Below are 23,933 nucleotides of genomic sequence, written 5' to 3'. Positions count from 1 at the left end.
ACCTTCTTAAGGCCCACCATGATGTTTTTTCAAAATCCAACCTTTTCAAAAGTTGAAAAAAGACATTAAGTAAGGGAAAACACAAATATCAGCTGGATTGAAAACTTTTGTAGCTTCCGGACTGTTTTTTGTGGTGGGGGTCCACTGGAACTTTAGATGTGACTCATTCTTTGGATCTTGTCCTACTATCATCTCTCCATCGAAAACTTTTGTAGCCTTTAGAAGTTTTTAATGGTGATGTCACTTCCCCACTGTTTTTGGTGGTAGGGTCCACTGGAACTTTAGATGTGACTCATTCTTTGGATCTTATCCTAATATCATCTCTCCAAATGGATGAACGGCGTGGATACAAAACATACATCATGATCTGCCAATAGAACTTGGTGACGTCACTTCAGTAGCAGGCTCCCTACTCAACCTGTCAGTATCCAATCCACGCCCCGCATACGGTATCTCTTGTTAGGAAGTGGATTAGCTGGTGTACCTCACACCAGCTATATAGCTGCAGCATTGATGTCAACAAATTTTGTGAGTCTGATCATGAGATATGTATTATATCCAAACCATCCATCCATTTGGTGAGATAGTCTTAAGGCTTGAGACGAAAAATAAGACTGATCTAACTATCAAGTGGACCGCATTGCAAAAAGCAGTGGGGTATTGAACGTCTACCATTGAAACCCTTTTTGGGGTCACGGAAGTTTTGGATCAATATGAAATTTGTTTTTCCTCTTCATTCAAGTCTTTATGACCTTATGAATAGATTAGATGGAAAATAAACGCTATTGTGGGCCCTATAAATTGTTTAACGATGGAAATCATTATCTCCGCTGCTATTTGTGGTGTGATCCAGGTGATCTTTGGATATGATTCATTTTTTGGATAATGCTCTAAAATGATCTCTAAAAATAGATGAACGGTGTAGATATAATAAATACATCACTGTGGGGCTCATGTAACTTTGATCTCCTTTGAATCGTTCGTACAACTTAGAGCTCGGGGAGCATTAGTGCTCGTCCTTGCATGATACATATCTATAGCAGCTATATAGCTGGTGTGTGGTACACCAGCCAATTCGCTTCCGCAAGCTAGTGTACCACACACCAGCTATATAGCTATAGCTGCTGTAATACGTGTCGAGGGAAGACGAGCACTTACACTCCTCGAGCTCTGAGTTGTATGAACGGTTCAAAGGAGGTCAAAGTTTTATGGTCCCCATAGTGATGTATTTATTATATTTATATTGTTCATTTATTTTTAGAGATCATTTTACATCATTATCCAAAAAACGTTCATATCTAAAGCATTATCCAAAAAACGATCATATCCAAAGATTATATGGACCCCACCATAAATAGTAGCGGAGATAATGATTTTCACCGTTAAAAAATTTGTAGGACCCACCGTAATGTTATTTTCCATCCAATCTCTTCACAAGGTCACAAAGACCCGAACGGGGAGAAAAAGCAAATTCCATATTGATCCAAAACTTTTGTGACCCCAAAAAGGATTTCAATGGTAGATGTTTACTCCCCCACAGCTTTTTGCAATGTGGTCCACTTGATAATTAGATCTATCTTATTTTTTGTCACAAGCCTTAAGAAGAGCTGGCCAAATGGATGGACGGTTTGGATATAACATATACCTCGTGATCAGACCCACGGAACTTGGTAATGACAATACAGCAGCTATATAGCTGGTGTTAGGTACACCAGCCAATCCGCTTCCGTCACAGGCGTTATCGTAACGGGCCCCGCATCCATACGAGATTCACTCGTGCAGGCGTTTTCGTTCCTTGTATAGCAGGCAACCACGCTTTAGTTGGGGTTTCTTGTTATCCCAGAAACCCTTATAAAACAGAAGTCTACAAGTCTTCCCAATTCCTCAATTCTATCTTTCTAGACTTTGGATCGTTCTGAAATTCCCATCTTTGCTGTCGGTTCGAGTGAGCCCTCCCCTCTCTCTCTCTCTCTCTCTCTCTCTCTCTCTCTCTTTGCTGTCGGTTCGAGTGAGCCCTCCCCTCTCTCTCTCTCTCTCTCTCTCTCTCTCTCTCTCTCTCTCTGATAATACTCTTATTTTTGTTGGTGGTTGATTTTGTTTCGATGTTTGAGAATCTCAGATAGCGGAAATATCGATATGGCCAAAAGCTCCTTCAAGCTCGAACATCCTCTGGGTTCGTTTATTTATTTATTTATTTTTCTAAATTTTATTTTTAAATATAATATTCCTACTTGCGATTTGGTTTTTGAGATGTCCTAGTTTGGATTTTTGTGGTATTAAGGGTATTTATTTTGCTTATTTCCATGGGAAATTGGAGATGACTGGAGTGCCCTGATTTCCTTATCTGTCGTGCTCTGCGCTTGAATTGCACACCTGGCTCAACAATTCACGACAGGACCAATCATCCTGTTTTGCTCTGTTTTTCCATACGAATGTCGAAACTTCCTCTATAGCAGACCTGTAAAGAAAGTTTCAGCATTCAGATAATCTGAGCCATCTGATCATCAGTCTACAATTGGATCGTTGAAAAGAATATTGGCAGCTCTGATAATATGAATGGTAGGGCCCTCAAAACATGAAATTCGAGGACTTTGATCCATCTAAGGAGTGGTCTGTCTGATGAACTGTCTTGATCATGGACTGCTGTGCCGTGTGACCGATTTGAGTGCAGTTTTTTTCTTTCCCTCAGAAAACGAAATTGGCTTAATGGGCTCATGTTAGTTTTCTTCAATACTTTTAGTTTTTATTTATTTATTTATCACTTAGCCTTTATTAATTGGAATCTATCTTTTGTAATGGTTTTCAGATGAGAATATTAGGTTTTATCAAGTTATGGACATGGCAAATTTGTAATTGTTTTGCTAGTATCCATAAAATTTCAGCTTTTGCTTAGTTGCATTGCATGGGCCTGATTTGTGTTCTCAGATTGCCATAAGTACAAAGAAAGAAGGGAAGTCACGTGACAACCTCAAATAATTGGCATGCATCTACCATACATGGGCAAACAGATGACGACCAAACTACACCATTCTGTTTGCCCCGTTGTGGCTGGTTCATGGTGCAAAGAACCTACTTGTCAGACTACCCTTTGCACCCTCACTTAAATTACAAGGGGCATGATTCATATCAAATCTGCAAAAGTCCATTAATTGGATGTGAGGTTTGTCCAAAATGTTGTGTTTTCTTTCATTTTTTTTATTTTTTATTTTTTTATTTTTTTATTTTTTATATTACCATTGTCCATCTGTATTATGATCCCACAGGAAGAATGGTTTTGATCTCCTAGGATTGGATCCATTTAAGGTGAAGGTCCACAGAGTACATGGTTGTGTTTAAAGCATGAACTGTTATAGTGGTTCTCCTCATTAGATCTATATCTTCTCATGACACCAAACTTTACAAGAGTATATGGGCATGCAATAGTTTTTATTAGCTTTATTTTCTTTTATCATGAAATTGGCTTGAGGAGGTTCAGTTAGAGTACATGGTTGTGTTTAAAGCATGAACTGTTATAGTGGTTCTCCTCATTAGATCTATATCTTCTCATGACACCGAACTTTACAAGAGTATATGGGCATGAGTTTTTATTAGCTTTATTTTCTTTTATCATGAAATTGGCTTGAGGAGGTTCAGTTAGGGATCATCTTCATGCCTTTTGTTATGTATGTTCTTTTTGCTAATTGTAGTTTCACTTTTTGTGGGGTTACAATTTAGTTAAGTTGTATTTTTTTTTTTTTTTCTAGTTGAACTCACTGGATACATCTGTTAATTAAATAATTTGTTCACCTTGTTATTTCTTGGGAGGAATTTATGAAGGGCTTTGTTGTATGCCCATGGATATGGTCTAATATTTTAGACTAGAAATCTCTTTTGTCTAATTATTTAGGTTGGAAAGCTCATGATGGCTATGGATGGAAGTACTAAAGAATCAAGTTGGGTTTGAGTTATGAAGATAATTTAGTTTTAGATATCATCCGATTCCATGTTGGTGGAGAAGAATCTCAATGTTTATTCATTCATCAAAATTCCCAAAAGAAAATCAATATGTCAATGTGTTGGTGATCTTGATATTTCTTTCTTTTATGGTTTAGTTAAGTGTTTTAAAAGAAAATATAAACTCGTAAGTTCCCTTTCAAGTGCTTAATGCCAATGTGCGAGATACTACTTGGTCTTTAAAGGTCCCAAATAGCTTATGAAAGAACAAGGGAAACAATATTCAATTGTAAGGGCCATGGTTTATCCAACTGTATCAACTGATTGGCTCTGGATATCTTGGTGTTCCCACTATAGTCAAAGTTGCACCTACCCTTGCTTAGGCCCCAAGTGGTCCTAGGCAAGGCACTACTTTTAGGTGTGCACATAGTGCTTGATGCCTAGTTGTGCTTGGCTGCCACTTGCATAATGTTGTGAAGTACCTTTTTATGGGATGATATATTTGGTATGTTCACACCAAGGGTGGAAAGATGTCTTGTAAACTCCCTTGGAGCACATTTTCCTCATTTCGTTCATATCAAAGCTTTGATTTATGAAAAATAGCTCCTCGAAATTTCTTAGATTTTTTATAAACTAATAATTCTTCTTCCTGATTTTTTTCCTTTTATTGGTGTGTTTTAAGCACTACATAGTCTACATTGGACTTTTTAACAATTTAAATTTCTGTTTGTGCTATACAAAAGAGAAAGGACAAATTGAGGATTTTGGGGGAATTGAGAAATTTAGGTTACAATATTTGGGAATATTGAAATTTTGAATTTTGTAGTGTTTGGGAAATTTAAGGATTTCTGCAAAAACATGATTCTCTGTTGGGAAATTTGGGAGAGTTGGGGAAATTGGTAAGAGGTAGGATTTAGGGGAATTGCAACATTATGGTCTAGAATTGAGGGAATTTGTGAAAAAATAGAAATATAGGGTTCTGTTTTTAAAGATTAGAGGAATTGGGAATTTTATGAAATCAAGGTTTCTATTTCGGGAATTGAAGGACTGGGCAACACACAGACACACTTTATTTTTGGTTGGTTGGGTCAAACGTGAAATTAAGGTTTCTATTTCGGGTCACATCTTTAGCCAATCCTCCCTAGTATTTCCATGTTTGGCCCATCTTTAGATGTTCTTAACCATGTTGGGCCCATCGTCAGTTAATCCTAACTATTATTTCAACATGGAGCTGATTTGTTACTTGATCTTAACCATATGTGGCCCATCATTTGCTGATCTAACCACTTGTATTTCCATGTGGGTTCCATTGTTAAGATGGTCTTAGCCATGTGTGTTCCTATCATTACTGAAATTTCAGTGTTTTTCCACATGCGGCCCTTCATTTGTTAGTCCCAACCATGTGCATTTCCATGTGACCTCATCAATGTTAACCATGTAGGGCCCATCATTAGTTATCACACACATGCATTTCCACTTGGGCCCACCATTATTTGATCCTAACCATGTTTATTTCCACATGGATCCCATCGTTAGATGATCTTGCCATTTGGGGCCCATTGTTACTTAATCCTAAACACGTGCATCTCCACATGGTGCCCATTGTTAGTTGATCCTAACTGTGTGCATTGCACATGGTGCCCATCATTAGATGATCTTAACTATGTGAAGCCATCTTTAATCAATTATAAACATGTTATTAATTGCTGGATTCATTGTTAGAGGATCTTAACTATGCAGGGCCCACTATTAGTAGATCATAACCATGGGCATTTCCATGTGGAGCACATCATTGGATGATCTTAAGTATGTGGGGTGCACAGTTAATTGATCTTACCTATGTGCATTTCCTCATGGGGCCCACTGTTTGATGGTTTTAACCTATGTATGCGCCCATCAGCAGTTTATACTAACCAAATTGGCATGTGGTATGATGACAAAGATGGGCCATGGATTGCGGATATTTATTGATAGGAATACCAACTATCAGGTCATAATTTTTTTTTAATGGAAAATTTGTTGGCCGTCAGACACCAAATATGGAAAATAAGAACAATCTCTATAGAAAAATACATGGGAATACAAAAGTTAGAAAGCGTTTTATTTTCATCAATATTCCTAGAAATATTATTTTCAAGGAAATCAATTTTCCTCTTTTCAGTTATAACAAATCCAAACAGGCCATTCATCAATAAGATGCAACATGGATACACCGAATGGAAATCAAACGTAAGGTTCAAATGGTCTCCCATGAGATTCGTTTTAATCTTGAGATTCAAATTGTGAATTGTAGAATTTTAATAACATTTAGAGGAGTACATTTGGAGTTTTGCCAAACCAACCAATAGACTTCCATGTCTATAGTCATCATTTGGGTGTACTTGAATGGGAATTATTAGCAGGAAGGTGAACTGTGGAGTTACTGAACTGCTTGAGATGGTAGGGTTGTGGAGAGACGGAGGCTAGGAGTTGGTGTTACTTGTCTTTAATTTGATGTGGTTTTAGTTAGATGAAAAGGCCTATCTTTTCTTGAACTAACAAAGTTCTCAGGATATCATGATCGTCACCAACATAGCTTGTCCCAGCTATTTGGTGTGAGCTTTATAAATTGAAGAAACTTCTTGAACTAGCATTTTTTTTTTTTTTTTTTTTTGAAGGATTGAACTAGCAAAGTTTACTTCATATATTTAAGAAAAATAATGTGTTAGCATTTGGCTAGATAAATTTTGGATGTTCATTTTCTCACAATGAATGCTGATAAGGTACTTGTTGCTAGAAAACATATTGCTGCTTCCATATATTTTCCAAGCTGAGATAATGTAACTTACAGTGGAGGGCTTTACACACGCACACACGCACTTTGAGGTGTGTTTGAAAGTATTAGCTTGGATTTCAAGCTTCATGCTACATAGTTCTCGAAGAACTTGTGTGCTCTCAATTCTTTTGGTTTGGTAATTTATCAATTGAAGAAAAATAATGTGTTGAGCATTTGCATAGTTCAATTTTAGATGTGTATTGTTTCACTACTAAATGTTAAAAAACATCATGCTGCTTCCATTTGTTTTACAAGCAAAGGAGGTAGTGAACTGAAGTGTTTCTTTCTTTTTTTTTAGTTTTTTTTTTTTTACCGACTCTCTGAGTTGTGTGTTGAAGCTAAGCTGAAGTTTTTTATTTTTATTTCATAATTTTTAAGTTTTTTATTTTTATTTCATAATTTTTATACTCTCCGAGGTGTGTTTGAAAGCATTAGCTTCGATTTCAAGCTTCATGCTACATACTTCTTGGATAACTCATGTACTTCTGTTCTAATTTTGCTGCATCACCAGTGTAAAGAAGAAAAGAAGCTGCATCTTACAGTTTATCAGTCCCTCTTTCTTGGATTTCCATGTATTTGAGTTGTGTGTCATTGATATGGTAGCACCGATGTTCTAAAAGCATGAGAGGCTTATACCTTGAGGCTCGCCTTGAGGCAAGTCTATACCATAATCCCTTGAGGTGTGGACCTTGAGGCTTAATATATGTGAGGTGTACACCTCAGAGTGTCTTATATGTTGGTGCCTTTTTGAGGGTGGAAATTGTAGAAGAAAGTGTTTCTTTTTCCATATTTTTACCTTCTTGTCCCTCTATCACCATGAAAGAAATCGTTAAGGAATTGGATAAGAATTTCTGACCCTACTAAAGAGTTGTTCCAATTTCTGCTGTGTCATTTTCCTATGTAATGGAAAAATGCCCCGTGAGTATTTTAAAATTTTTTCTCTCTAATTGTTTTATGTTCAGTGGCCGCATTATTTTCTAGGAGCTTTGGTTTCTAAAAACTGATTTTATTTGGAATGCCATTGGGATGAAATGTCCGCCCCCCATATGCTGTTTGGAGAAATGCCCTGTGGATTGCATGTAACAGGCTTGTGTTTCTACTGATGATTTTGTGGTTTAATTGGGATGAGGTTTAGACGATGATGCTGACAATGCTGTTTGGTGTCTAAAAATTATTTCATGGAAAGTAAATGGAGTGTAATCAATACTGATGCATCTTTGAAGCCCTTGGACAGCACAGCGTTCAAATTTATGGACAGGCTTGTCCAAGTTGAAGTCCATGCCTAACGATGATGCAGCCAAATGCAAGAAAACTCCCTTGGATATGGACATCCGTGTTGTACATGGAGTTTTCATGCATCCAAACAACCCATAAGGGTCTGCATCCTAGAGGACCCGAGATGCATGCTATCCTATTCTGATGGATAGAAAGAATGCCAAACCTGTTTTGGCATTTTATCTTTTTCCCATTATTGGCAAGTTTTGGCGTTTATTTCCATTTGAACATTATTTCTGGCCTTAAATTTAATAATTGAATTGAACCTTTTCATAGTTTTGTTACTTCCTCATCTGACAAACTGAATGTTTTATCCTAATAAGTACATGTGCCACGAAAACTAATATTGCTGCTGAGATGGCGGCTCTGTTCTGAAGTTTGCATTTTCTATATGACAGAAAGGAGGCAGGCGGAAGCAGCTCGTATAAGAGAGAAGTATCCTGACAGAATACCAGTAAGAGCTGTTTGCTTTTTATTCAATTCTGTGTTAGGTATTGTATGTGCATCCGAAGTGATCTCTTATCTAACTCTGAACAACATGTAGGTGATTGTGGAGAAGGCTGAAAAGTCCGACATACCAGACATTGATAAGAAGAAGTAAGTTGCTTCCCATACTCCATACTTTTTCTGCAACATTTCCCATTTATTTTTGTTACATTTAAATATTTATTGTGCGTACTTCTTTTTTACTTTTAATAGATTATGTATTATTTATTTTCACCTGTTTTTTCTTTTCTTCCTTCCTTTCTTTTTAAATTATTATTATTATTATTATTATTATTATTTTTTTTTTTTTGTTAATGAAGATTTAGGAACATGTTCTTTTACTTGTAAAACTTCTCAAAATGATTCATGTTTGTTATTTTGTTTTCTTGAAATTTGGAGGAAACAGCCCTTCTTCATACATTTTTCTTTTCTCCTTTGAAGTATATGATAGCTGCTTCCATGATGTTTGCCTTTACCTTTGGACACAATTAAGGTTGTCCATAATGATGGGTGTTGTTAGTCATCATTTTTACAGCCTTTTTATGCTAGTAAATGCTTGTGAACCTCTATCTAAGGGCCTGTTTGTTAATGCTGAATTTTTGCACTTAATGCGGAATTGGGAAAATGTTCCGTGTTTAGTGGTGTTTGTTAATGCATTGTTAACGCGGAAGAAGGAAAGCGCTAAGTGGTTTTTCACTGAATTCTTTCCATGATAGGAGTCTGGCTTAATGGTGAATGCGGAATGCGCTCAATGATTTTTTCATTAAACAAAAATTTTTGCTTCTGAAATTACCCCTTTTCAAGTTACTACGGCAATATTTTTTCTTTAAATTGTTTACGCCATACAAAATCAACTTTTAACCTGTGAAACTTCTTTATGCTCCACCATGATGTATGTGTTTCATCCACATTCATCCATTTTTAAAGATCATTTTAGGGCTTGATACCAAAAATGAGAGGAATATAAATCTCAGGTGGACCATACCACAGGAAAACAGTAGTGTTTGGATATCCACCATTAAAATTCTCCTAAGGCCCAATGTACTGTTTATTTGACATCCAATTTGTTGATTAGGTCATATAGACCTAGATGAATGGAAAAAACAAAGATCAGCTTGATCCAAAACTTTTATGGCCCCCAAAAGGTTTTTAATGGTCGACGTTCATTCAACACTGTTTTCCTGTCCACTTGAGATTGGGATATACTTCATTTTTGGTCTCATATCATAAAATGATCTAAAAACATAGATGGACGGCATGGATGAAACATATACATCATGGTGGGCCCACATAACACCGACCATCAGCCATTGGCTGGTGGTAGGGGTGTAGCCAATTTGTTTCCGTGGACGCGGATTGGATACTGACAAGTTGAGTAGCGAGACTCGCTACTCAAGTTATGTTACCAAGTAATGTGGGGCCTATCATAATGTATGTTTTGTATCCACGCCGTCCATCCATTTGGAAATATAATTTTAGGTAAAGATCCAAAGAATGAGTCAAATCCAAAGCTCCAGTGGACCTCACCACAGAAAACAGTGGGGAGAGTGACGCCCACTATTAAAAACTTAAATAGGCCACAAAAGTTTTTGTTCAGATCAAGCTGATATTTGTTTTTTCCCTTCTTTCATGTCTGTGTTAACTTGTGAACAAGTTGGATTTCAAATAAAAATCACAGTGAGCCTTAGGAAGGTTTCAACGGTAGGCATCAATCTCGCCACTGTTTTTTGTGTTGGGGTCAACTACATATTTAGATCCCTCATTCTTTAACTCATGCTCTAAAATTAAATCTCCACACAGATGGACGTTGTAGATAAAGCACATACATCATAGTGGGCCCATGGAACTTGATGACGTCACTTTGGTAGCGAATCTCGCTGTTCAACCTGTCAGTAGCTAATCCGCGTCCAAGTAGTATGCGGATTGGTTGGTGTACCTCACACCAGCTATATAGTTGCTGTATTGACGTCAGCAAGTTTTGTGGGTCCCATCATGAGGTATGTGTTATATCCAAACCATCCATCCATTTGGCGAGCTCGTATTAAAGCTTGAGATGAAAAATAAGCTGCAAAAAGCAGCCGAGGATTGAACGTCTACCATTGAAACCCTTTTTGGGGTCACAGAAGTTTTAGATCAGTATGATTTTTTTTTTCCCTCTTCATAGAGGTATTTGTGACCTTATGAACATATTGGATGGAAAATAAACTTAAATAGGCCACGGAAGTCTTGAATCAATATGTTTTCACTTCATCCAATTGGTAATGACCTTATACATGGTTTGGATAGCATATAAATATAAGGTGGGCCTTATTTGAAGGTTTTGTTGCTACTGGTGTTCAATCCTATACAACACATAGTGACAATCTTCCCGCTAAGAAGAATTGAGGGCCTTATGATGATATTTTAGTTTTTTATTAAGTATTTTAGTTTATTTGAATTAAATATAATGATTTTATTTTCATTTAATAAAAAATAATTTCTTTATAATGTAAAACATTTCCAAACGAGAGATAGGGGCAAATGTGTCAAATTAACATATTTCACACATTTAAGATGTTTGTTAACAAACGGTTTGTTTCAGATTCAGTACTTAATTTTTAGACTTCAGCCATAATTATCAAACAAGTTCTTTTACTTCAGATTTCAGATTCAGGCTTTAGATTTCAGATTCAGGCTTCAGATTTCAGATTCGGTCTTTAGACTTTAGATTTAACAAACGGGGCCTAATTCAAGGTTCTTGGGTTGATAAGAATGTATGCTTGTGAACCTTTATTTAGTTGTAAGGTGCTTGGGCTTGTCAATGTATGCTTGTTAACTGCACTAGTTAGGAGGGGTGCAAGTTGAAGGCTCAAAAGGATGTGGGCAGAGGTGTTAAGAAAAGATTTGATGATCTATCGTCTAACCAAGTTATGGCCCTTGATAAAGTGGAATGGTGGAGCGGGATCATGTAGCCCGATTTGAATAGTTGGTATAAGGCTTAGATGATGCTAAGGATGCTTGTCAACTACTATTTAGTTATTGAGAATTTGAATTATTACCTTCTATAAATATTTATTCCCTTTTGATCCATCTACAACTTAAAGTAGGTTGTTAGATGTTCATGAATCATGCGTGCCGCCATGAATCAACGTGCTTATCTTGTTCACGTGCTGGAAAGTCTTTCAGAAATACCTACCTTATTTATGCTTTCTTTCCTCCTCATCTAAGCCTTATATCCCAATTAATTGGGGTTGGCTACATGAATCCCATTCTGTTCAGATTCGTGATGAAAGTTATAGCATAAGTAATGCTAGGGCATTTTCACACCGGGCTCGAGTGGGATTGCTTGTGGGACGCAGGGGCACACTCGGGGTGGGTGGCCCATGTGAGGCGGGTGGCTCGTGTGAGGCGGTACCCATGTGATTTGGGACCGACGAGGGGGGTTCGGCCGAGGTCCTAACCTATGAGACGTGGGGCCCGGGCTATGAGATAAAGGGATTGATTCGCTATGCTCTAACAGTTTGAGCTTTTAGAGCAAGTGGTTAATTGTCCTAAATCAATGAGTTTGATGGCGGCTACCAACTTGACGTAACCCTCCTTTATCCGGGCTGGGGACTTACAGTGATAGCATAAAACACCCACAAGCACAATGTAATAGACTATTATGTAGGTTGATTACAATCAATGAGTTTTATGTTTTTTTCCTAGATTTTAGGAATATGTTTTTACCCTTTGCACATTTACAGTAGAAGCAATCAAAGTCACAACGCTAAATAATAGTACAAAAGCGTGCATTGTCATTGTTGTTGCCTTAAGTTAGCTTCTCTATTCACCCTTCCATTCATTTGTCATACACACTCTTGAGAATGGTGGTCGCAAGCCCTTCTCTCTATCCCTACCCCCAACTCATTATCTTTGTCCGTATCCCTACTTGGCTGGCTGATTGAAGACTTGCAACTCCCCTATGGATATCTTTCAGGCAAATCTTTACTAAAAAAAAGAAAAAAGAAACGAAAGAAAAAAAAAGGATGGGGTTGACAATTTGATGCACAATTTGGAGCTTAGGTTGAGTGGCTGTGTCAGAGTAATTTTAAAGATCCCTGACCAATAAAAGCACAAAAATTTCCAAAATGCTTCTGTCATTCAATGTGTTCATAAATGCAAGATATGGCCTCTTGTTTACTTTTCGAAGTTTCTTTGGATGTGTTTTAGTTTGTGTCACTATTGGGTTGCACTGCTAGGTTTGTAGAATAATGTCATTGGATTGTTTGATACAAATAAATTATGAAAGGAAAAAAAAAGGGTTTGATCCAAGCACTTAAAAAGTTCTTGTCTGCCAATTAAAAAAACAGAAGGAAAAGAACTAAAAAGTTCTTGTGAAAGTACTTTCAGTGCTGTTCGAAGAAACAAATCAAGCAAAGACCTTCAAAATCATTCCCAAATTATCATAATGAGGTCATAGTCAACCCCATGTAAAAATTGGAGCATCAATGGGGTCTCTTGGGCCCCTCCTAAGGCTGTGTGGACCAATTGGCCCACCTGTCCCTTTATGAGTCCAGATAGTGTGGGGCACCCAATTGAGCCATGTGGAACCTGCCTAGTGTTGCGGCCCCTTTCTTGCGGATGGTGTACATTTCCAACAATTATTATTCCATCTCCATTTGATTGGGGCATTTGGATGGCATAGATATTTCAATAGCAATACTCGAGTATTGTAATAGGTGATTGTTAGGTATTGCAATGCTCGGGCATTATAATAGGTGATTGTGATTCCCCAGAGCATCCATCATTAGTCCCACCCTTGATTGCTCATCACTATAATTTCTTTTGTTGGATGATGCTAACTGTCCATTAGATGGTTAGGGAAATTAATAGTCCATGTTGATCATACAATCATTTTGATCATTGACTATAAAAAATATCTTTGTCCATATTTATCACACTACAAATGGATGGTCCATTGATGATTCAATGGACAACGAAATGAATAGTTCATATTTACCACATTACAAACGATTCAATCATTGGTCTAGACTAGCCATCATGTCGGTCCCATCCTCATTACTCGTCCTTCTCAAAGATCACTTTTGCCAGATGATCCTAACCATCTATTCAATGCCTAGGGAAATGGACGGTCCGTAATGATCATACTACAAATGGTCTGATCATTGATCTAGACCATCCATTATCTGTGTCATGCCCTTGATTTCTCATCCCTCTCAAAAAATTACTTTGATTGGATGATCCTAATCTTCTAACTAGTGCCTAGGACATCCACAGTTTCATCCTAATCCAACCATGAGATGGGCCCCAACACTTAAAAAGTTATTTCAAAGATGAATGGAGTTGTTGGCTTGGGTGGGCCCTTCCATGAGGTTACTACGAAATCAATCCGGATCATCAGGTAAGTTACCCCATGTTAGAGTTAGGACCCAAAAATCGGCTGCATCTGTTGTTCAAGCGGGCTCCCAAGCATAGGTTTTGTCATGTCATCTAATGGTTGAAGAGGATTTCCCATACTCATAATGGTGGGCCATGTACAAATCAAGGGTGGACATTTCTTTCTCAACTGTTCCATTAGTGTGGCGTACTTGAATCACAAATCAACCTAATGTTTTTATTCTAGCCCTAGAATGAGGTTACACATCTAATCACCAGATTTGATCTACATATAAACCAAGGCGGGCCTGTCAAAAATCAATGCTCGGCTTGGGTCTCCCATATGTTCTGTTCTTGACGGTGTTACGTTTGAGATTACATTCCCCCAAATGGAGCTTTTAAGTTCCATTAGAGATTACATTCTGTTGGATGGATGGTGCAGATAAAACACATTTCGGAAAGTGCCTGCGCTGTGAATCTAGGTGGGACCCACTGTGATGTTTGTGAGAAATCCACTCCGTCCATCCATTTTGGGAGCTCATTTTAGGAAATGCCACAAAAAATAAGCTGGATCCAAGACTAAGGGGGCCACACAAGAGGGAAAATTGGGGAAAGAAATGCCTACGGTTGAAAGCTTCTTGGGATCCACCATGATTTGTATATGACATCCAAACCGTTTATAAGGTCATTCCCATTGGTATTGAAAACAAAAATCTTAGCCGGATAAATTTTTATTTATTTATTTTTATTTTTTTATGGCCATGCAAATGTTTCAATGGTAATGTCCATTGTTTCCTCTTGTGTGGCCCACTTGGGTCTTGGATCCCGCTCATTTTTGGTTGCATGTCTTAAAATGAGCTTGCAAAATGGATGGACGGGTGGATTTCTCACAAACATCACAGTGGCCCCACCTAGATTCCTGGCCTAGGAACTCCTTTAGTAGGAAATCTGGGTCCACATGAATCATGGTGGAGTATACGAGAGGACCAACCAGCACCAACAGGTACCGATGTTGATAATATAAATGAGGTCATAAAAACTTTACGAGAAGGTTTCAAGTACAGGAGGGTTGACTAGAAGCTAAGTTCCAACTAGTCACAACACCCAAAATTTTATGTGTATATGACATCAGACTTGTCTAATGGATTGTTCATCATGAGCATCACCTTTTGAAATTTGTAATAGTCACTGATTTAGTGGGTCAAACATGCTCTTTTATCTATTAATGTTTGAATGCTATTTTAAATGGTGTGGACCACTTGATGCGTAGATATTACTGAGCATTTAAACAAAAATCCAAATGGTAGGGCCAACTTGTTGAAAGGGTTGGATTTCACATGCACTTCGTACTTTGTAAGTTATCAAATGATGGGCCATAGCTTTTCATCCAACCAGTTGAACATAAAAGCTTCTCTTGGGGAATGTAATCTCTACGGAGCACTGCTAGGAACGGAACATGTGGGAGACCCAAGCCAAGCATTGATTTTTGACAGGCCCACCTTTATTTATATGTAGATCCAATCTAACCACTAGATGTGTAACCTCATCCTAGGGTTAGAATGAAAACATTAGGCAATTTGTGATTCAAGGATGCTATACTAATGAAATATTTGAGAAAGAAATGTCCACCCTGATTTATACATGGCCTACCATTATGAGCAGTTTTCGCATTGTCGATAATATCGCCGATAATATCGGTGTCGCTAGACTAGCGACACCGAAACCCCCATTTTTCGTTTCTCTCTGGATTATCGGCGAAATATCGGCGTTATCTTCAATAATTTTGGATTTTTTCCGACAAAATAGGTAAAAGGTGAAAAAAATCGAATAAAAAAAATCCTTTGATTTCGGTAATACCTGGTTGATGGTTGATCGGAACTCAGAAGAAAAGAATCTCGTCGGCAACAATCGACAGCGCTCGTCTCGTGTGACTCACAAATACATGATTTCGGCGAAAAATCAGGGATTTCGGGAGATTCTTTGAAACCCTCGGTCGAAAATCGCCCGTCCTCGCCGAAAACCCCTCTTCGCAGACGAAAACCCTTTTTTGTTTTGTTTTGTTTTTTTTTTTTCTTTTTCTTTTATGCTTCAGAACTACGGAAGCAAACTGGCGCATGGTGCGCTTCAGTGTACTGAGTAAACTTTCTGGGCCCACCGTGAATGTATGTGATTTATCCACACCATCAATTCATTTTTCTAGTTTATTTTAGGGGTAAATCCCAAAATTAAATCATATCCACAGCTCTAGTGGACCACACCACAAGAAACAATGAGAATAATGACTTTCACCGTTGAAACCTTCTTAGGCCCCACAGTGAAGTTTAGTTGTCATTAAACCTTTTTGTAAATATAAAAAGGCATGGATGGAGGGTTAAAATAAATATCAGCTTGATTCAAATTTTTGTGGCCACCAAGAAGTTTTTAATGATATGCGTTCAATTCACACAGTTTCCTGTGATGTGGTCCATTGAAGAGTTGAATGTGGTTCATTTTTTGGGTCACGCACTAAAATAAGCCTTCATGTATGATGGATGGTGCAGATGTAAGGTACATACTTTATAATGGGTCCACAATTAGGGATCCACCATAAGCGGATTGGCTGCTGTACCTCACACTAGCTATATTGTTGCTGTAGGTACGTGTCGTGCGAAGACGAGCACTGACGCTCCTCGAGCTCCGAGTTGTACGAACGGTTCAAAGGAGATCAAAGTTACATTGGCCCCACAGTGATGTATTTATTATATCTACACCATTCATCTGTATGTAGAGTTCATTTTAGAGCATTAACCAAAAAATGAATCATATCCAAAGATTATATGGACCACACCATAGATAGCAGCGGAGATAGTGATTTTCACAGTTAAACAATTTGTAGGGCCCACCATAACGTTCCTTTTGCATCCAATCTGTTTATAAAAACACAAATATCTAAATGAAAAACAATTTTCATATTGATCCAAAACTTCCCTGACCCCAAAAAGGGTTTCAATGGTAAACTTTCAATCCCCCACTAGTTTTTGTAGTGTGGTCCACTTGATAGTTATATCTGTCTTATTTTTCGTCTAAATACTTAAGACAAGCTCTTCAAATGGATGAACAGTTTCGATATAACACATACCTCATGATCAGACCCACATAACTTGATGACGTCTACACTAGCCAATCCGCTTCCGAACTGCGCCAGAATGGAAGTGAATTGCATACTGAGTTAAACTCAGTGGGCCCGTTGTAATTCCATATTTTATCTACTCAGTCCATCCATTTCATTAGATGATTTTAAGGCACAAGCCAAAAAATGAAGCATATCTAAAGCTTGGGTGGACCACACCACATGAAACAGTGTGAATTGAATGTTTACCATTGAAAATTCTTGGGGCCACAAAAGTTTTGTATCAACCTGATATTTCTGTTTTTTATTCATCCATGTCCCTATGATCTTATGATCAGTTTGGATGACAAATAAATATCACTGGGCCCTATGAAGATTTTAATGGTGGAAATTATTATTACCACTGTTTCATATGGTGTGGTCAACTTGAAACTTAGATAAATTTATTTTGGCTATTATTAGAGTATTTTTTTTTATGGAGCCCCATTAAATGAAAACTTATTATTTAATGCATTTTTTTATACAAATTTTTAATTTCTAAATATGCAAATATGTGTATTTAGGCATGTCCTGAAGTTTCATTAAAAAATTTCACCGTTATCTCCATGTTTTCGCATTTTTCTTCGAATTTCGGGTTATCGGCGATATTATCGGCGATAACGATATTATATCTTTATCTCTGGCCAACGAAACTTGTAGCGATACCGACAACTCGAACACTGGTTATGAGTATGGGAAATCCTCTTCAACCATTAGATGACACGACAAAATGTATGCCTGGGGCCCAATAGTCAGTCCCATTTGTGATGCAAGTGGGCCTTACCAAGGAACATAGTTTGAAGGCTAAGCTTTTTCCCTGTATAGTTTTCCAATCGTGGAGCCCACTTGAACAACAGATCTAGCTGATTTTTGGGTCCTAACTCTAACATGGGGTGACTCACCTAATGATCCGGATGGATTTCATATTAACCTCATGTGATAGCTCCATTCATCTTTGAAATAACATTTTCCATTAGCATTAATTACTCTATTTAATTTACAAATAGTTGGACCAATTTGAATGGTCCAACTAGTTGTGTGTGAGCATTACTCTCTCTCTCTCTCTCTCTCTCTCTCTCTCTCTCTCTCTCTCTATATATATATATATATATATATAGTTTTGCTTAGCCCACGCGCAATGTGCAATAAAGCTCATGTATATGGCTTACATGTGGATTCTAGCATGTTAGGCTGGTTTGAGGGTTAGGTTTGAATGAGGATATGGGATGATAGAAATGGATTTTTGGAGACATCTGATAGGACATAGAAAGTAGATGTTTTGCCAAAAAAGAAATATAAGATTTAGTTTCAAACATGAAATTAGTGGGCCCACTTTTGTAGGCCACCAAAAGCTTGGACTTGCCTTATTTTTGGGCCAAGGCGATCTTACAAAGTGTCCAATGTGATGATCGACTTATGTTGCACATGTATGTCATATGTAGAATATTTGAGAATATTTAATTTTTCATATTCATTATCTTTGTGAATATACCACAAAATAATTATGTGAATCCAAAAGTCAAAATCCAGGCTTTCAAACAATTTTTTTGAAATCCATGAGAGAAGAGAATTTGCTCTGGTATTGATTTGAAACAATGGGTATGTGCCAGGTTGATTTTTTGCTAATCTTGATAAAGCATGAGTCCATGGGTCTATCAGTTTGAGCTTTTAGAGCAAGTGGTTAATTGTCCTGCATACCCCTGCATTAATCACTCTCGGTGAGGAGTCTCGAACATGAGACCTCTCGCTCTGATACCAATTTAATGTAGGACAATTAACCACTTGCTCTAAAAGCTCGTATTGATAGAGCATGACAAATTAATCCCTTTATCTCATAGCCCAGGCCCCAAATCCATGGGTTTCGCCCCTTCATGGGCCCCAAATCACATGGGTTTTGCCTCACACGAGCCACTTACCTCACATGAGCCACTTACCTCACACGGCCCCCAAATAACATGGGTTCCGCAGGCCGCCCACCCCGAGTGTGCGCCCACATCCCATTGGCCATTCACTCGAGCTTGATGTGAAAATGCCCCTGCATTAGCCTGGGCCCGAAAATGAAGTAGATACTAATCTTTGGTGGACTGCACTACAGGAAACAGTGGTCATTTAACGCCCACCAATACCACTCTCACAAATTAACTCCAACCTTGGGTATATGCATGTAAAGTATTCTATGTGGATAGACACATGTGAATGTAAATTTGTTAACATATTTTATATCCACACTGTCCATCCATTTTGCAATATCATTTGAGGGCATGACCCCAAAAATGAAGAAGACCGACAACTTATGTGGACCACACCACAAAAAGTAGTGAGACAATGGTGCCATTGTTGTCATGTGCGACCGCATATGCGCATATCCATATATATGTAGATCGCATATGCGATCTGGCACATATGCGATGTATGCGATTGCATACATCATATGCGATCACATATTGGCCAACGGTTGATACATTATATTATTATTATTATTATTATTTCTAAAAAAAATAACTTTTTGTCTATAAGAAGGCTTCCAAACCTCCCCCATTTGCAATATTCTCACTCCAAAACTCTTTGACTCTATTCTTCTCTTACATTTCGTAATTCCAAGTGGTCTTAATCTCTCTCTCTCTCCCTCTCTCCCCTACATTCCCTCTCTTGGAAGTTGGAAGATCGAGATTCAAGCACTTGTTATTTAATTCATTGTTTAATTGATTTTATTTCTCTCAAATATATTTTAAATATGTAAAATTAATTATTTATTAACTTAAGAAAGTTACCCTTAATTTTTTTTTTTTTTTTACAATTAAATTTTTTTTCTTCATATTTATTTATTATTATTATTTTCTACAAATTTCAATATAATAATAATAATAATAAATAAAACAAAAAATATGCGGTTGCATATGCGATTCAACCACATTAAATGGCGCCCACTGTTGAAACCTTCCTAGGGCCCACCATAATGTTTATTTGTCATCCAACCTGTTCATAAGATCACATAGACATGGATGAAGGGAAAACACAAATATCAGCATCGTCCAATACTTTTGTGGATTGCAGGAAGTATTCAATGGCAGGTGTTCAATCCTCACTGCTTTTGTGGTGTGGTCCATTATCTCTTTAGATCTGCCTCATTTTTTTGTCTCATTCCATAAAATGATCTCGCAAGATGGATGGATGGTGTCGATATAACACAATCACGGTGGGGTCCACAGAACTATGCCACGTAAACACACCTCCATATTTGCTTAATTCAAGAGTACTATGTAACGAGCATGGATTGGGTATTACCCTAATCAGGAACTAGCTAGAGACGGACAGTCCTGTAAGGGGCTCTATGGGCCCACCATTATATGTGTTTCATCTAAGCTGTCCATCCATTTTAAAATATCATTTTAGGGCATGAGCCAAAAGAGGAGGCAGATCAAAGGCTCGAGTGGACCACACTACAAGAAACAGTGGTGACAATGACCCACATCGTTGAAACCTTCCTAGGGCCCACTTCCACCTAATCTATTCATAAGGTCACATAGACCTGGATAAAGGGAAAGCATAAATATTAGCTTGATCCAAAACTTCTGTGGCCCCCAAGATGTTTTCAGGGGTGGCCATTTAATCCCCATTGTTTCCTGTGGCGTGGTCTTGATGAGCATTCAATTTGCCTCCTTTTTGGGCTCATGTCCTAAAATGATCTTTCAAAATGGATGGACGGCTTAGATAAAAATACATATCATGGTGGGCGCCACAAAGCCCCTGACAGGACTATCCGTCACTAGCTACGTCCTAGTGGAGTGGGGGTTTACACAATCTATTCTGGAGAATCTTTTTGGTAGCATGTGCAAGGGGAAATTTGGAAGCAAATTTATTTTTTTAAAAGAAGAATTCGGGAGCGCATTTAGGGCTCAAAGTTGGGCGGGTTGAACCCGGCCAACTCGTGGCCGACCCGACATAGGGTTGGGCTTGGGCAGGATGTATTGAGTCCGATCTCGGGCTTGGGCTATACAAACACCATCCCAATAAAACTTGGGTTGGGCTCGGGTTGAGGTCTTGGGTTGCCCAACCCAACCCGAACCCGATCAATATATAAGTTTCTTATAAATTATAATCGAGTGTGGATCCTATGTGTTGAAGACATAGGAAATTCGGTGCTGTCGGGTCTCATTGGTCCACATCATTTCCGATGACTCAAAGCTAACAAGATATGCTGGATTTCTCTCTCCCAAATAGATTGTGTGCTACACAACACGACTTTTAAATTAGTTGTCCTATATTTTAGCTTGTTTGTTTAGAATAAATGAGGTCCTTTACGATAGATAACTACATATATAATTAATAAAATCATAGATATAAAAAATGAGATGTGTATTAAAATATAATAAACTAATGCAATCATTAAAATATTAGCATGTATCCACCCGACCGAACCCGCTTCGGTTGGGCTTGGGTTGAGAATTCCCAACCTGAGGTTGGGTTGGGTTGGATTAGGATTGAGGTACAAGAACCTTGGGTTGGGCTAGGGTTGAGCACCAACTCGACCCAACCCGCCCGACTTTCAGCCCTAAGCGCATTCTGTATTCATTGTTAAGCCAGACTTCCTTTGCTGAAAAATTCTAGAAAAATCACGGAGTGCTTTCTAGGTTCCGTGTTAACAAACATCACTCAAGGCAGAGTGATTTCTGGGTTCCCCATTTCAGTGTTAATAAACAGGCCCTAAAAGTTGGTTACCGGCGTAGTTGTCTTTATATGGACCTTTTCAGAGAGGAAGGAAGGGAGTGAAACCTACACATGCTCCAATCGGAGGAAAGATGTTTATTTATTTATTTATTATTATTATTTTTTTAAAAAAATTTATTTTAAATAAATGTTCAAGAGTAGACAAATACATGAATAGTTGTCTTTATGTACACCTTTTGCCAAATAAGAGAAAACCTGACTATAATCCTAACCAATCTAATAACTACATGACCACTGATTTGATCCTAGGCACATCAGTACCATTGACCTTCCTTTAGATCATGCACTCTCAAAAGTGGTCCAAGTCTTCAATCTGGATGGTTCCTTGATTGAGACCATTGGTTGGGCCTAATCTTCAACTGCATGTTATGTGTTGCCTTTCTGGTCACCAAATGAAGGATTAGAATTTCCAGTTTGAGAGATATTTGCTGCAAGGGCCATCCGTGTTGGGGCCTATCATATAAACATGTTGGATCATTGAGCTTGGGTTGCACTTGCACTATACATACTTTTGGGCCAACATTTGGTAAACACCTCTATCCAAACATATAAGGTTCTCCTCATCAACCAAACCTTTTTAGGTGGTGCTGTGATGAATTATAGGGAGGGAGGGAGGGAGATGGCAATAGTTTGGTACCAGAGGGATGATTCTTTTTAGGGTCCATTTGTTTGTTGGTGACATTGAAGGGAAGAGGGAGTTCCCCCTCCCACCTTTTTGTTGTCGTCGTCGTCGTTGTTGTTTTTTCTCTACGTGTTTGCGTGTGGTGGTGGTGGTGGTTATCAAATCTCTCTATAATCCCATGAAAATCAGATTTTGGAGTGCATTCAAATGCACCCTTCTGTTATTTATTTCTGATGGATTTTGCTCCTGTGTGTATTTTCAGATTGCTAACATGCTTTGCAATGAATGGATGTGCAGGTATCTTGTCCCTGCAGACCTGACTGTTGGGCAGTTTGTTTATGTCGTTCGGAAGAGGATCAAGGTGAACTCTGAGAAGGCCATTTTCATATTTGTCAAGAATGTTTTGCCCCCCACTGGTTTGTGAAATCCAACTCTGATATCTAATATATATTCTATTTCCATACTTTTTTCTGACATGCTAACCTGTCATTCGTGGGATATTGAGTTGTGCATCACTTTGGCTCCACCTTGTAAATGACCTGGTCCTGAAATTCATTCAGGCCACTCAATCGAACATGCAAAACTGTGCATGTTGAATTTGAAATTGTTCAATATTCCATGCATGTGGCCCACGTGATGAGTTGTGATATTTCGGCGAGATCATCCACATGGTTGCATTGCTTGTATGGTTCAGATGTCCCACGTGGGCATAACTCTTCATTTATTTTCTCCAACTTGAGCTTGTGGTTGCAGCTGCCATAATGTCTGCAGTATATGAGGATAACAAGGACGAAGATGGTTTTCTGTACATGACTTACAGTGGCGAGAATACATTTGGGAACCGTCTGCAAGCCCCCCTTGGATGCAATATGCATTGGAAATAAAAAGACATGAAAAGGTGTATATTCTCACATGCTCTTATTCTTCTTAAACTGCCAGAGGACGATACACCTGTCTTCTTAATTTGCTAATTTGAACCAACAACCCTGGATTGCTTTTTGTTACTAAGAATTATGGTGAAGCTTTCACTTGGTTTCAGAAAAATGAGGACAAAATGTTTATAGCCTTTATAGTGGTGGTAAGCATGTTGTTTAAGGCAGTACTGAGTTCTAAAGAGTGTATTTATATATTTATTTATTTTACTGGGGTGGGTTATTTATTCTTCAACTGTTTTGCTTGGAAGAATGGCCCATCTGTTTGTTAGAGCTTTGTTAAGCCCCATATGTGCAACAATTGGCAACTAACTTGGGAGCATGTGATGTGATGTCATTACAACTTGGGTCGCTTATCATTGATGTGGGTCCCACTGCTGTAGATTGAACATTTACCCAATAAAATGGTGGGTAAAAAAATGACTTAAAAAAAAATAATAAAAAAATAAATTATATAAAGGTGGATGAGAAGTTTTGGTCAAGTGTCCAAAAATCAGGCAAATCTCTATATCAGGTGAGCTAGCTACACGCTTAGGAACAGTTTGAGATGAAGTTGCACCTCACCATTGGAATCGTCCAAACTATGGTGTATATATTGCCATAATCTATTTGTCTGAGGTGCTGCCTATTCCTTCT

General features: G+C 38.1%; 1 protein-coding gene and 1 long non-coding RNA gene across 3 annotated transcripts; both read left to right on the top strand.

The window, feature by feature from the left end:
- The first annotated feature begins 1,787 nt into the window (after positions 1-1,787).
- On the top strand, positions 1,788-23,464 carry LOC131221233 (autophagy-related protein 8C-like). 2 transcript variants are annotated; one of them, XM_058216428.1, is made up of 6 exons: positions 1,788-1,945; positions 2,120-2,173; positions 8,422-8,477; positions 8,568-8,620; positions 22,663-22,781; positions 23,119-23,464. In XM_058216428.1, exons 2-6 carry the CDS (start codon positions 2,137-2,139, stop codon positions 23,247-23,249), a joined length of 396 nt encoding a protein of 131 aa, XP_058072411.1. In that variant the 5' UTR covers positions 1,788-1,945; positions 2,120-2,136; the 3' UTR covers positions 23,250-23,464. The 2 variants fall into 2 exon arrangements, with proteins under 2 accessions (XP_058072411.1, XP_058072412.1); XM_058216429.1 differs by having other exon boundaries at positions 1,794-1,939.
- On the top strand, positions 3,209-6,568 carry LOC131221234 (uncharacterized). The gene is made up of 2 exons (XR_009159122.1): positions 3,209-3,469; positions 3,628-6,568. It is a non-coding gene; the product is annotated as an uncharacterized LOC131221234 (long non-coding RNA).
- Positions 23,465-23,933: the final 469 nt, after the last annotated feature.

The sequence above is a fragment of the Magnolia sinica genome, chromosome 12 (genome assembly GCF_029962835.1).
Source record: "Magnolia sinica isolate HGM2019 chromosome 12, MsV1, whole genome shotgun sequence".
NCBI classification, from domain to species: domain Eukaryota; kingdom Viridiplantae; phylum Streptophyta; class Magnoliopsida; order Magnoliales; family Magnoliaceae; genus Magnolia; species Magnolia sinica.
This window is presented reverse-complemented; position numbering and strand designations above follow the sequence as displayed.